This window comes from Protopterus annectens, chromosome 9.part0, assembly GCF_019279795.1.
Source record: "Protopterus annectens isolate FY-2018-M chromosome 9.part0, PAN1.0, whole genome shotgun sequence".
NCBI classification, from domain to species: Eukaryota; Metazoa; Chordata; order Ceratodontiformes; family Protopteridae; genus Protopterus; species Protopterus annectens.
The window spans coordinates 584,491,332-584,506,632 of record NC_056743.1 but is presented as its reverse complement, the minus strand read 5'-3'; the positions used below and the strand labels follow the sequence as shown (position 1 = coordinate 584,506,632).

The 15,301-nt window shown below is 38.8% G+C and overlaps 1 protein-coding gene across 3 annotated transcripts in view; it reads right to left on the bottom strand.

Annotated features, from left to right (window-relative positions):
• The window catches only part of LOC122811344 (zinc metalloproteinase-disintegrin-like batroxstatin-2), a 576,382-nt gene that overhangs the window by 82,937 nt on the left and 478,144 nt on the right, over nt 1–15,301 (bottom strand). For all 3 annotated transcript variants that reach the window (XM_044083123.1, XM_044083121.1, XM_044083122.1), the window contains exon 21: nt 3,581–3,652. In XM_044083123.1, coding sequence (XP_043939058.1) covers nt 3,581–3,652 — 72 coding nt within the window. The remainder of the gene's footprint in view (nt 1–3,580; nt 3,653–15,301) is intronic.

Here is a 15,301-nt window from a genome sequence, read left to right as displayed (position 1 = left end):
TCATAAATAAAGATATTGGGACCTACAGACACTGGATCCTACCCAGTTCGGCTTTGTTAAGGGCAGATCCTGCCTCTTAAACCTGGTTGATTTCTTTGAAACAGTCACCAAGGCCATCGACGAGGGAAGGTGGTCCACACAGCCTACCTGGACCTCGCAAAAGCCTTCGATACAATACCCCACTCTGGCATTATAGATAAGCTCACCAGCTTAAATATAAACCCCTATGTCACTAGATGGGTTGCAAACTGGCTCAAGGACAGAACCCACATGGTTAGAATTGCTGAAGCCATGTCAGACTCCAAACCAGTTACAAGTGGCATCCCACAAGGCTCAGTCCTGGGACCTCTCTTGTTCGGTATATATTTCTCGGAGGTACAGGCCAACACGGAAGGACTGTGGCTGACCAAGTTTGCAGATGACTGCAAACCAGGTGCCATAATCGACGCTCCAGCCGACACAAGCATCCTCCAAAAGGGCCTCACAGAAACAGACAACTGGTGCCAGAGCCATGGCCTCAAGCTAAATGCCAAAAAGTGTATAGTCATCCCTTTGGCAAAAACAAAGTGCCCACAAATTACCACATAGGTGGTAATCCATTAAGTACAGAAGAAGTAATTAGGGACCTGGGGACCCAAGTTGATAGCAATCTCTCATTTGACAACCACATGGCCAAAGTGGTTAGAAAAACATTTTATATAGCCCACCTAATCATGAAGGGATTCACATCTAGATCAGGGGAGGTCATCGTGCCTCTTTACTCATCCCTCATCAGGCCCATAATTGAGTACAATGCCCCTTTTGGGATGTACCTTACCAGACACCTGCAGCAACTGGAAAGACCCCAAAATACCTCACCAAGAGGATCAAAGGGCTCAAACAGATGCCATATGCTGCCCGGTTAAATAAACTCCAGCTCTACTCAGTGGCATACCGCCTGCTCAGAGGCGATCTGTGTCTGACGTGTAAAGCCATGTCCAACCCGGAATTAATGGACATGCTGCATCTCAGAAAATCCAAATCCCATCGAGCTACGCGCTCGAGACTTGAACCTCAGCACTGAAATAAATAGGACATGCTGGAGGGACAGATTCATAACCCAGAGACTCCCTTCACTCTGGAATAAAATCCCAGTCCAGGTTAGGCAGAGTCCCTCATTGACTCTCTTCAAGAGGAATCTTGATGAGTGGATGGGAGATCGTAGGTTTACCCCGGGTATCACTTCTGTGTCACTGTTAGACAGAGGCACAGTATACTAACCTCGAAAAAGGGCATAGCAAAATTAATTTAAAATGGGTGGCAAAAGCCAAACACACTCTGGCTAGGCTTATAAATGCCCTAGGGCAGATAGCCTAGTATGACCCTATGAACCTATGAACCAATGAACCTATAAGATTGTGTGAGGAGCAGTCTTGCAGCAGTTAACGTTGTTGCCTTACATCAGAGGTTCTCCGGTTTGATTCTCAGCTGGGGTACCTTCTGTGCAGAGTCTGCGTGTTCTCCTTGCATTCTCGTGGGTTTCCTCTGGGTACTCCGGTTTCCTCCCACTTTCCAAAGACATGCATCTGGAGCATTTCTCTATGGAACTGTACTGAAAATAGGTTCTGTCCTGGTCGGACTTTCCTGATCAGCAAATGTTAAATAAATAATCATAGGAGAATACTAGACTAATGACCGTAAAGGGCCTTTTAGGCCTAACCATGCTTCCCGGAAATACTGAACAGGTTTGTGTCCCTTAGATTTGTGTGTGTGGGTATGTATAACTTGGGCAGCATCTACAAACTTCCTGTCTGTAACAGAGACATAGGTGCCACACCAGGGGTAAATTTACAATTCTCCATCTACTCATCCAACTTTTTCTTGAATAAGTGCAGGGAAGAACTCTGTTTCACATGAATGGGAAATCAGTTCCAGAGCAGGGGTAGTCTCTGAGACACATACCTGTCCTTCCAGCGCAGTAGTACGATACATCAAAAACACGTTAATTACCGATCATAAGAGCGTAGTTTTCACTGAATCTCATGAATATGAAGCAAGTAAGGAGAATCAATGCAGGTAGGTTTTCTGTGTCATACTGGAATGTGGCATTTCATGACAGAATATTTGGATAAATATGCTTTTGTAAACAAAATGCTGTAAAAGACTGGTTTAATCTGTCTTCAGTATGACATAATCTATACTATATTTTGTTAAGAGGGAGGAAGAAATACCTTACAGTGCTTAAAGTGTATCATTGTTTTATTCTGCAGGAATGGTTCAGGGTAGTTTACATCGCAAGTCCCTTTGAAATAGATTTTTTTCTTTTGTCTGATGTTTTTTGGTAACTAGTATAATAATTTTTATTTATTTTTTTTTTTTGGTTTGATGAGGTTTTGATGACTTGTGTCCCATTAAATGTGATTTGATGGCATCCGTGTAAATCAAATGAAGCAAGAAACATACTGGTATGTTCTTGACTGCCAGGTAACCTGCTTTTAAATATACACATCTTCTGGTGTATTAGTTTCCACTTTTTCCTCTGTTCCTGTTCTTCCTCTTTTCTCAACATGTTGACTATAACAGCAGTAAATATTACATTCACTGAAACCAGTACTCTGCTCCAATATTATACTCCTCTCCCTATTTAGGAATCGGCAGAGCCAGGCAAAAGGAAGCCTTATCTTTAATTAGAATACATTATTTCATAAATATCTTAATTTTAGCTTGGAAGACAACTTGTTATCAAACTCTGTCTAACAAAATCAGTTGTTTCATTAGCTTTTCAAACAAGATTAGAATATCACCCAGATTGTAAAGAAAGAGTGGGCGAATTTAGACAAATGCACTTTGGTATTCAGTTTTGAGCCCACATGCAAATGGCTCACTGCTCAGGTAATGTGCTCTGTGTATATCCACACAGATCACAGATTGAAGGTGCTTTCTTATTACAATACACCAGGACAAACCTGAATGTAGTAGGAAGTGCTTTCTCAACCCTGGGACTCAGAGTCTAGAGATAGCTACCTGTGAAACTAAACTCTAACGATAGTAATATCTTTAGGAAGAACATTGATACACACCTAAAATTCAGGTCCAGAAAAGATCATAAATAGATCAAAAGCTCCGGTTCTCCTGATCTGCTGTCCAACTTTTTGTTGATCTTGTGTACTGTTGCAGGATTTTAAATGGTCTTATTTGCTTATACAGATTATTTACCTGTATACTTTATTTCATAATTTTCAATGAATTTGTAAACAGTTTTTGAACTATTTGTTTCTCCTGTTGGATAGATGCAGGAACTCGAATTACTTTTTTAACTGTAAATTGTTCTGAATACATCTTATATTTATTATATTTGTATTTATGGTCAGAAACAACTGAAAATAAATTGACAAAGTCTTCACCAGACTAACAAAGAAACAAAACAAATTATTTCTGACATTGCTGAAGCCATATTAATTCATTCATGGTTTTAAACTACCCTTATCTAAACAGTAATATTTATATTTATTTTAGAATTTCATTTGTACAAATGTGACATGCATCTAACAGCAAAATAATACAAATGAAGCCTTAAGCAGGAGCTGAACTCCATACTTACAGGGGCAGATGGTGCAGACAAATATCCTGGTTTTGAAGGTGGAACAGGTGTGGATGAAGTTGGAGCCATGACCTGTTATGAGAAATATTGTTATTCCTGCTGTAAAGTAGAAGAACATTCTAGCACAATTAGCAAAGAACTACAGTCTAATAATGCAGTTTTTAACAAAATGAGGCCATCAAAATGTCATATCTGGCTATGACTTTAAGCTTAAAGAGATTATTCAGGCTGAGTGTTATGACAGCCAGCTACATTGGGATGTATGTTTCTGCATAGCAGATCTCGCATGTACATATGCAATACAAACGTATGTAGTAATTTAACAATGTCTAATAGAATAGTGTAGATATTCATATGAGGCAGGCTAGTAAGACACAGTGAGAATAAAGTTGTAAAGTTATATTGACATATGATATGAAGGCTCCCCCCCCCACAACACTCACTTATTAAAATTGTTAACATTGAGACCAAATTACAGATCAAATTAAAAGGACTTTTCTTTCTGTGAACACTAGTTGAAGCGTATTAGCCTTACAGACATTTTTTAAAGTCACCTGGGAGGCGACATAATTGTTCAGTTAGGACTTTGTAAACAGGGGTTGTAGAACTCAAATATTTGACTGTTAGGCATTTCAAGTGGATTGATAAAGTCATTAATCTCTCCTCCTGACTAACTAGCACCTTGGACAATGAAATACCTACTTAAGGGATACATTTACTCACATTCAGCCAGTCAGAAACAGTAATACAGATGTTTCTTCAACACTAATTGCAGCGACATGATTTGTACGTTGAGCTGTTATGTTTCACACATTAATTCTGAAGGTAACATTGTTATCTTTCTCTTTGCCAACTAAAACATTTTTCTGAGGTTGTTCTGTTTGTTTCATACTTTCAGCTGTCTGTTTCTCATTGCCTTAACCAGGACAAGCAGATTACTCAATTAATGGTGCATCTATATTCAACGTTTGAATTAATTTGTCATGCAAATGTTGTGCATTCATGGTATCTCTTTGCTGCAGCTATAAATGCAATCACACATCCTGCCATTTAAAAAAATTTAATTAGGACTGTGGTCTTAGATGGCGGCATCTATTCCTAAAGTAGTTACGGAACAGCACAGAAGATGCTTCTGACTAATGTTTGCTATGGTGTCTAACGGCCACTTCATAATCAGTTTGCAAAGTCACTTTGGATTTGCTAAGGTTAAAGAATGCTGCCTTTGAGCTATTATCAAACTGTGGTGGCTAAAATGTCATGCACTACACCTCTTCTGGAGGTATTCCTTTAACTAAATATACAGATGGAAAGATGAGCATGTCAAGTAATACTGTTTACAGAGTGTCTGGCTGCTGACATCAACTGTGAGGTTTTAGGAGTGTTGCTAAATGACTTATGGGTCCCAAATACCACAGCAGCCAATTGTGATGTAATACTAGGGTTCTCATCATAATTTCAAGGACAGAAAGAACTACCCTTGGAAATGAGAAACTGTATGTGGAATTATGGGGGAAGAGAAAATAAGACAAAGATTACTGCAACTGTCCTGTACCTACAAGGTTCAGAAATTTCATAGTGTGTGTGTGTGTGTGTGTGTGTGTGTGTGTGTGTGTGTGTGTGTGTGTGTGTGTGTGTATATATATATATATATATATATCTATATATATATATCTATGGTTGACTATCACATGGCCAATCATCATTTAGACGAAAGTGATAATTGCCGACACAAATAGTCGGAAATCAGAACACCAACAACCAAAATAGCGAACGGAGCATTTCAGCAATGTCGAATGTCGACTTTGCTGAAATGCTCACATCTGCCCAAATCTAACAACACTGTTTTCAGGGGGGCAAGCCCCCCTGCACCCCCTCCTACTTATATATACAAACTCCGAGATCGCACTACAGTGAGGGTAAGGGTACATTTCCCCATCCCTACTATAGTGCAATCTGCACCACATTGTTGGAGCTGACAACAGTGGCCGTTCGCTCTTGTCAGCTTCGACATTGTGGTGCTCACCCTACAGGTTCTGCTAAATGGGTTTCGCACATATTCCATTAGTCTAAAAGATGATCAAATATGTGATAGTAATCCTATATATATATATATATATATATATATATATATATATATATATATATATATATATATATATATATATATAAAACTATATATATATATATATATACACACACACACACACACACACACACACACACACACACACACACACACACACATACATATATTTATATATATATATATATATATATATATATATATATATATATATATATCTTAATAACGGGGGTGAGCGTGCAGGCCTGCAAACAAACTTTTAATGTTTAAAAGTGATTTACTTCCCATGACTACCTCTTGAAGTGTTATGACTGGCAATGCCAAGTCTCAGACTTCAGAGGGAGCACCATTATCTGACAACTAGCTTAGGGATGACATTGGAAAGAAGCATAGCACAATGGTTAAGGGTTAAGGTTTATGCCTTAAAGCTCTGTGTCCCATGGAATATCACTAGCTTTGTATTACTGCCTACATGGAATTTACATGTTGCCCCTGGGTCTGCATGGGTTTTCTCAAGGTGAACTAGCTTTTCTCTGCCACACAGAAGCATACTGGTTAGTTCATTCTTCTGAATTATCTATATGTATTGTATTTACTCTTGGTCTTGTCTCCTAGATCATGATAAAAAAATGGCCCTTACAGGACCACTTCACTTAACTGGATAATAAACAAATAATTCTGAGATTATCAAAATATTATAGAAATGAAATATTATTATTGCAGCTAGTTTTATTATGTAGCCCCAAAACGACAGCATTTAAATTTCCATCATTCCATTGTTTTTTTTCAGTTTTTGTGTTCTTATGTCTGAAACTGTAATATGAATGCATTCACGGTGTGAAAACTACCTATAATTTTGACATGATTTGATACATAATTACGTGTGATACACCAGGTACTGGAATAACTAAATTTTTAATGTATTATACGTGTGGAAAGTCACCTATAAGTTTAACAGGGTTTGATGCACGATTACTTGTGAAGCACTGGACACCAAAATAAATGTATATATTACTGCTCTTCATCTTGCAAATCATATTACCATTGAATATTCTGTTCAGTACATATGACCAATTGCCTCCTATTTTTATCTCTGAGAAAAGGGTTATTACTCAGTTGGTTAACTCTCTGGTCTGCAAAACTCAGTAGTAAAACAAAACATTGTGGCTTACATAAGTGTACTTATAAGTTCACTCAATACTTTATATTACAGTAAAAAAGTAGTCAAACAATATTAAGAATACTATTGTCCACCTCCCTGTGAGCAGTCGTGACAATGACAAAGCTATAGTTGTTATGCTTTTGTTATATGACAAAGCTTTCACGGATGATCTTAACAATATTTTAATAAAGTGAACAAGCTTATTGACCACATCTGAAACTTTAATTTAGGAGCTAATTTACTGAATAACAGCTTGCAATATTAACACTCCAAATGCTTATATAAACATATCAAAAACAAGGGATTTTTCCTCCGACATGCTTTATGTATGGTGGAGAAGTTCATTAGCTGAATATAACCTTTACTGAGGATCTTAATACGTTGGAGTAAGATGTGAAGCAGGTGAGATGTCAAACATCATGTCCAATACCTCTTCAAAATGGCACTGCAATTATTAGGTTTTCATGTCATTAACAGCACTGACACTGTTTTTTCTACTGTATTCCAGAGAACAAAGTAAACATTAGTTAGGTCACATCTGTACAAACAGCTTGACTTATTTTTTATCTAACATCTGAAATATATATTAAAATCAGTGCAGCACAAGCCATAACAAAGTTTTCTATCATCAATCAACCTGTATGTCTATAGGCAGAGGAGTAGGAGTAGCTAGGTCATTTGAAGCCCATGGCGAGACCCTCATTTTGCCCCCCCCCACCTGCAGGGTGAGAAAAAATACCCCTTGACAAATATTTTCACAAAAACATAAAAGTCCAAATTGGAAGTTTTACTGAAAGTTTTACGTATTTTCAGAGTTAATCATTTAACTGTCATGTGCTGCATAATCAAATGCAACATTGGTTTAGCAGCTTAAAGAAACTACACAGTTAGCTTTCCCTTAATATAGTAAAAATAAACATGATGGAATATCATAGTTTTTGCTGCATGAAGTTTTTAAACACTACTGGACAGAATCATTAGTTCCAGGGTGTTGTGTACCATTTAACAGTTGCTATTCAAGCTAAAATACAAGGCATTGTTCAGGTGAAAATTAAGTTAAGAGGTGAAAGTTGCATGTGGGCTCAAAGACTGCAAAACAAATGAGCAACCCCCCCCCATAAAACAGCACACAGAACTCATATCTCTTCTCCCCATTAAACAGCACAGCTTTCATTGAAAGTCCAAGTTCACGGAGTAAAAATAATAATCAACTAAAAATAGAACAGCCTTTGTTAATTAAGAGCTCGTATCTTTTTTGTTCTCTATCAACCCCCATAAAATAGCGTAGCATTCATTGAAAGTCCAATCAGTAGAAATAATCAAGTAATAATTGAAAAAACACCTTGAAGATTTAAGAACTCTTAATATCCACCATATAGAACAGCCAACAAAGTCCCTATCTGCCCCATATGGCCACAACAAATGCACAATAACCAGTACTGGCAGCAGTGGCAGGAGGATACCCCATCAAATGTTGCCTCTATGCTATGCATTCATTACAAATCAGACACTTCTCATCAGAATCAGGGACAAATCCAGAAAGAAGGGACACTTAATATATTAGCACTGTTAAGTCGACTCCTTGACAGAATAAGAGAATGTGAATTAATACACATTTTTTTCTGAAGTAAAGAAGTGTATTATAATTCTAATTATTGTCATTGTTTGAGTGCAATTCACCACCTATTTCTCTTAAAAAGATAATTTAGTTGTGTACAAAACCAAACTGCATTTATGTTCTACATTTTAATCTGACACACCAATCCTGTCCACTACACAATTGATATCCAAATTCTGGATGGGACTTACTTATAGGTGAACAAATCCAGAAATAATAATCAGACAGGAACTATTCGGGGGCACTTAAAATAGTAGTACTGTGTTAACTTGAAGTCATTGACAGAAGATAATGTCAATTAATATATTTATCTGAAGTAAAGAAAAGTCTGTATTATAGTTCTTTATTTATTATCTTTGTCATTATATGTATATATTTATATATATCTATTTTAAGTTGATTATTATTTTTACTCAGTGAACCTGGACTTTCAATGAAAGTTGTGCTGTTTAATGGGGAGAAGTTTATTCCATTACTCATTATTTCTGCCACCAGGGTATAATATGTTCAGACTGGATCGTACCTCCAGAAAGGGCGGTGGGGTAGCAATACATTACACGTCTACCTTATCCGTCACCACGGACACCCAACAGCCCCCCCCAGATCAATAATGCTGAAATTATCATCTCAAAACTACATATTAATAATAATAAAAGCATAAACATTGTCTGTGTCTACATTTCCCCAGGTAGGAACACAGATATCCTAGAAGATTTCTTAAACTGGTTGTCTAACAACCACCCACAAGAAACCATTGTTCTCGGGGATTTCAACATTAATTGAAACGCCTGTTCCTCTGAATCCCCCACAACCCATATAATCTTCTATGGGTTTACAAGATCATATCCTCCCCACTAGGTCAGGTAAGTCCCATAATAAAGATAGTACCCTAGACTGAATACTCATCAACAACCATCCACAATGCTATATATCAGGCACTTTACCTTCACGACACCCATGCAGACGGACAGTAGAGGTATGACTGCTGAATCCTACACAAATGCACTTTATAAGCACTTACATGAGTGCATGGATTGTGCTATCCCTAACATAACCAAGATGCTATCCTCCAAAAAAAAGAAGCCAATTTGATGGTCCCGTGCCATAAACAAACTGTTCAACAGAAGGAAGAAACTGTTGCAAAAAAAGAGTAAAATTCCATGACTGGAAGAACTTCATGGTCAGCCTCAGTAAGAAGCTGAGATCCCTCATAAAATCTTCCAAAGCTAGTTATGAAAACAAAATCGCTACTAATTCTAAAAACAACCACAAAGCATTCTATAGCTATGTCAAGAATCACAATGGCAACATTCAGATCTGCTCTGAGTTACAGCACAATGACACTAAATATACAGAACCAACTGATATTGCCAACATCCTGGCAGATAGGTTCAGTGCTAACTTTACCCCCCTCCCTCACCCCCTAAAGGGCCCATCTCTATACCGGAAGAATGCAAAGTTACTGTAATCACAGCTGCACAGGTAAAAAACACACACTCCAAAGCCAAGAACACAGCATCCATGGGACCTGACAACATCCCAGGCTGTGTTCTACATGAACTACAGAATGAACTGGCACCCCACCTAAGCACCATGTTCAATCATAGCCTCACCTCAGGCTTTGTGCCCACTGAATGGTGCACAGTGATGGTTATCCCACTCCACAAAGGGGGAGCCACCACAGACCTCGGGAACTATCGCCCTATTAACCTAACAAGCCTGGTCTGCAAGGCCATGGAACTTATCATCATGAAACTTATAAACAAAGACACTGGTAATCTCCAAACTCTGGACCCCACCCAATTTGGGTTTGTAAAAGGCAGATCATGTCTCCTAAACCTGATTGACTTCTTTGAAGCAGTCACCAAAGCCGTAGACGAGGGTAAGGTGGTTCACACAGCCCATCTAGATCTCACCAAGGCTTTTGACACCAACCCCCACTCTGGAATTATAGATAAACTCACTAAACTAGGTATAAATCCCTATGTCACAAGATGGGTTGCCAACTGGGTCACTGACAGAACCCACACTGTGAAAGTAGCAGACTCCAAATCGGACTTCAGACCAGCGACAAGTGGAGTACCACAGGGTTCTATCTTGGGTCCTCTCCTGTTTGGTATCTACTTTTCTGAAGTACAGGCTAACACAGAAGGTCTTTGGCTAATGAAGTTCGCAGATGACTGCAAACTAGGAGCCATAATTGAAACTCATAACGATGTGGACATTCTACAAAAGGGCCTCACTGAGACAGATGCCTGGTGTCAAAGCCATGGTCTCAAGCTCAATGCCAAAAAGTGCATTGTCATCCTCTTTGGTAAAAACTCTGTACCCATGACCTACCACATAGGTGGTAGTCTACTTAACACCAAAAGAGTGATAAGAGACCTTGGGACACAGGTGGACAGTAGGCTCTCCTTTGATAATCACATTGCCACAGTAGTCAGGAAATTCTTCTACGTGGCACACATCATCATAAAAGGTTTCTCATCCAGGAAAAAAGAGGTCATTGTTCCCCTCTACTTGTCACTAATTAGACCCGTTATAGAGTACAATGCCCCCTTTGGAATGTACCTCACAAGACATCTACAACAACTGGAAAGGCCACAGAAATACCTCACAAAGAGGATTACTGGCCTCAAACAGATGCCCTACGCAGACCGTCTCAGAAAACTCCAGCTTTACTCCGTCGCATAACGCCTACTCAGAGGCGATCTCTGCCTAACATACAAAGCTATGTCAAACCCAGAGCTGTTGGACATGTTCCACTTAAAGAAATCCCAATCCTTCTGAACTACATGCTCTAGGGACCTAAACCTTGTCACCACAATAAACAGAACATGCTGGAGGGATAGATTCCTGTCCCAGAGACTTCCCATACTCTGGAACAAACTACCTATCTATATCAAACAAAGCTCTTCATTAGCACTCTTCAAGAAAAATCTTGATGATTGCATGGGAAATAGGAAATTCACCCCGGGGATCATCTCTGTGGCTCTGCTCGACAGGGGCACAGGAAAATAATTTTCTTGGGTGGCGAAAGACAAGGTACCTTTTTGGCTAGGCTTGTATAGGCCCTAGGGCCAATAGCCTAGTACCTACCTATGAACCTAAGTGATCACTGTCTCACCTATATAATCTAGCTTAAAGTAAACTACTCTCACCATCCCACCTATAGAACTATAAGAAGCAACAAGAACTTTGATCTCAATAAGTTTAACAATGAACTAAAGGCATGTAAATGGTCAGCCCTAAAAAACCTCCTCCTAGACGAAGCTGTCACATACTTTAACACCAAATTCCTTGCTGTTCTCAACTCTAATGTTCCCAGCCATACTATTAGACCCAAGGTTAATATTGCCCCGTGGCTTTCTAAAGATACTAAATCTAAAATCACACTTAAGAACAAAGCGTGGGCCACCTACCGAACAACAAAAAACCCACTTGACCAACTTAGATTTAGACAGCTAAGAAATAACGTTAAAAAATCCATAACTTTAGATAAAAAGAACTACTACTGCCAACTACAACAAGTACACCACAATAAAATTTCTGGCAGGAATAAACAAACTCCTCCACCCAGCCCAAACCACCACCCCAAACCCCTCTGCCTCCACAAATAAATCCCCAGAAGATATTGCTAACACCTTTAACACTTCTTCACAGAGACTATCCAGTCTCTGGCCAGCCAACTCACTCCCAGTGGTTCTAATCCAAATGCAGCCAATACCGATACCAACGTAGCCTTTAGCTTCCAACCAGTGCCCACTCAACTCATTATGACCCTACTTAAGAAACTAAGACCCACCACTCTGGCTGCTGATCTCCTACCTGCAGACTACTTTCAAAAGGCTGCAGATGCTATTGCATACCCCATCTCAATCTTGATCAACCGGACCATATCTGATGCTACCATCCCCACTATATGGAAAATCTCCCATGTCATACCTCTTAATAAGGGGGGCAGTTCCACCGAACTGTCAAACTTTTGGTCCAAAGCTATCTTGTCACCACTAGCTAAAATTATGGAGAAGTGTGTACATATACAGTTCATGCACTACCTCACATAGAACAAGCTATTGCCCAACTCTCAACATGGCTTTAGGCCAAATTACAGCACTACATCAGCCCTCCTTTCTTTCACTAATGTTATAAACCACAAATGTAACAATAACAAACTATCCTCTGCACTCTTTCTAGACCTTTTCAAGACCTTTGACATGGTTGACCACAAAATGCTAATGAACACCTTGAAGGCCTTCACCTTAAACAATCAAGCGCTTCAATGGTTTGAATCATAACTGCAGGGCAGGCAACAAGCATCCTATGGCAGGGCAAGCTATCATTGTGCCTCCCCATCAAGCTGGGAGTCCCCCAGGGATTTATATTAGGACCCCTCCTTTTCTCCATCTTTATTAATGACCTTCATACAGTCACCCCAGATGCTACCTGCATTCAATATGCAGATGACTCCACTTTGATTTGTTATGCCACCTCCCAAGCTAACCTTTCCATGTTAACCCAAAACACCTTCAACTCAGTGGAAAAATGGCTTTCAAATCAACGTCTGATCCTTAACCCCAACAAAACTAAGCTGCATCTCTTCTCCCCTACACGTAGGACCACCCTGCCACTCTTCAACATAACAGCAAATAATGGCACCATTATCTCCCCAGAAGCCCAGACTAAACTATTGGGTGTCATAGTTGATAACAACCTCAGGTTTGACATGCACATCAATAAACTATAAAAACTATTAATAAAAAACTCAGCTCCCTTTATACGATCAAATCCTTCCTCACCCCACCTGCTCGAACTGCAATTGCCCGCTCCCATCTACTATCTACCCTTTTTTACACCTCTCCTCTTTTCTCCAACTTGAACAAAACAGATCTTAATAAATTATCATCATGCTACAACCACATTGCCAGATTTTCTACTGGCACACCCTACTGAACCCACCACCGTCACAACCTAAATCTCCTAGGATGGCTGGAACTACCTTACCTTTGCAGTTCAATCAGCTCATAGTAGCCCATAAAGTCCTCTACCAGCCAGAAAATGCACCTGCTCTAAAAAACATAATCAGCCCCTATAGTAACAACCGCCACTCTGCTCATCCACCAAACTCCTAGTTCAAACGGTCAAATCCAACCACTCTGCTGGTGAATCACCCTTTGCCAACTCTGTTAGAAAGACATGGAACTCTCTATCTGCTGACCTGACTCTAGAGCCTTAATTAACCTTATTCAAAAACAAACTTAAGAATTACATCAAATCGCACTGGTTATGTCCCTGTTCTAACCCTGTCTAGTGCCCTCTCTATTTCTTGGTTGCTCTAATCAACAAATGTTTTTTACTATCTACCTTCTCCATATCAGGAAGGGTAAATTGTATAAACTGTTACTCAATGTGTCTGAATCCTGGAGCATTTCTCCCCAAGCCTCCGCTGAAAACAGGATCTGTGGAACCTAGTCAGACTTTCCCGGTCAACAAATGTTAAATAAATAAACAAACAAACAAATAAATAAATAAATAAAATGTAATATGTTGATACTACCTGTAAATAAATACTTGTATCGCTCATGTCTGTAACCTGTATGTAACTACCAAGTACTAAAATTTATAATTTATAATTGTATGTGTATATGTACCTTGGAGCTTTTCTCCCCAGGCCTCCGCTGAAAATGGACATATATCCAGTCGGAGCATTCCAGTTAACAAATGTAAAATAAAAATAAATATATATATATATATATATATATATATATATATATATATATATATATATATATATATAGAGAGAGAGAGAGAGAGAGATAGTGCAAGTCTTTACCACCTGTTTCTCCAAAAAGGTAATTCTGTAAAAAAGCCAGTATGCCAGTAAGCAAACAACCAAATTGATTTGCATTACATTCTAATTTGACACAACCACCAGTCCAATCAGCCCACCATACCTCTCAATTGTCCAGATTTATGCAGAATGTCCAGATTTTTATTTCATTTTTCATCTGTTTCTCATAACGTTTATGGTTTTCTGGCAAAGCACTGGTGATTGGAGTCACTAAATAATGACAGACATACTCTGTTCCTCAGAAAATGTATACTAACCCAAATCCTATTATTTTAGCATTATTTCTCTTACTTCTATCTCCATCCTGTCAAATGTCTGTACTTCGACCCAAATTTCTTGTCTATTACTAATAACACTTTTACTTTATCATTTAGACTAACTCATTCCATTACTCATTTAAACACATTCCTTGAATAACAAATTCATCCCTGGTTTGGCAGCTATGGCTCTAATGGACACAGGTAACCTGTAAATGGTTCATCTCCCAGGATCTAGCTTGTAAATGTTTCATCCCCTAAGCTCTTGCTTACACTTATCAAGGGTATCAGAACTTGTCAGAGATTTAGGATGCATGGCTAGGCTTAAAAAAGCCCTTGTGTTTGTTAGCCTAGTAAACACCTATGAAGCTATAATCTCCTTCATTAATCATGGCAAAGCAACTAATTACTGTATTGCAAATTCTGTATTTACTTATCATCTCATCAACGAATAACCTCCAAAACAAGGATCACATATGTCCATGGGCAATCAATTCTACCTCCCATAAATAATACATTAGTGAAAAATGAGTCGATTTGTTATGTAAGGAATGTGTTTAAATAAATGAAAGAATGAACTATTCTAAGTGATAAGAAGTTATTAATGATAGAATATGGTGGGAAGAAAGAAAGATATCACCCAGACTGTCTGAAGGGAAGTTTACCCACCCACCAGCAGTATAGACACATGGTCCTATAAATTCCTCGCAAATGAAAGCACAACTACCAAAGCAGCATACTGACCACTCC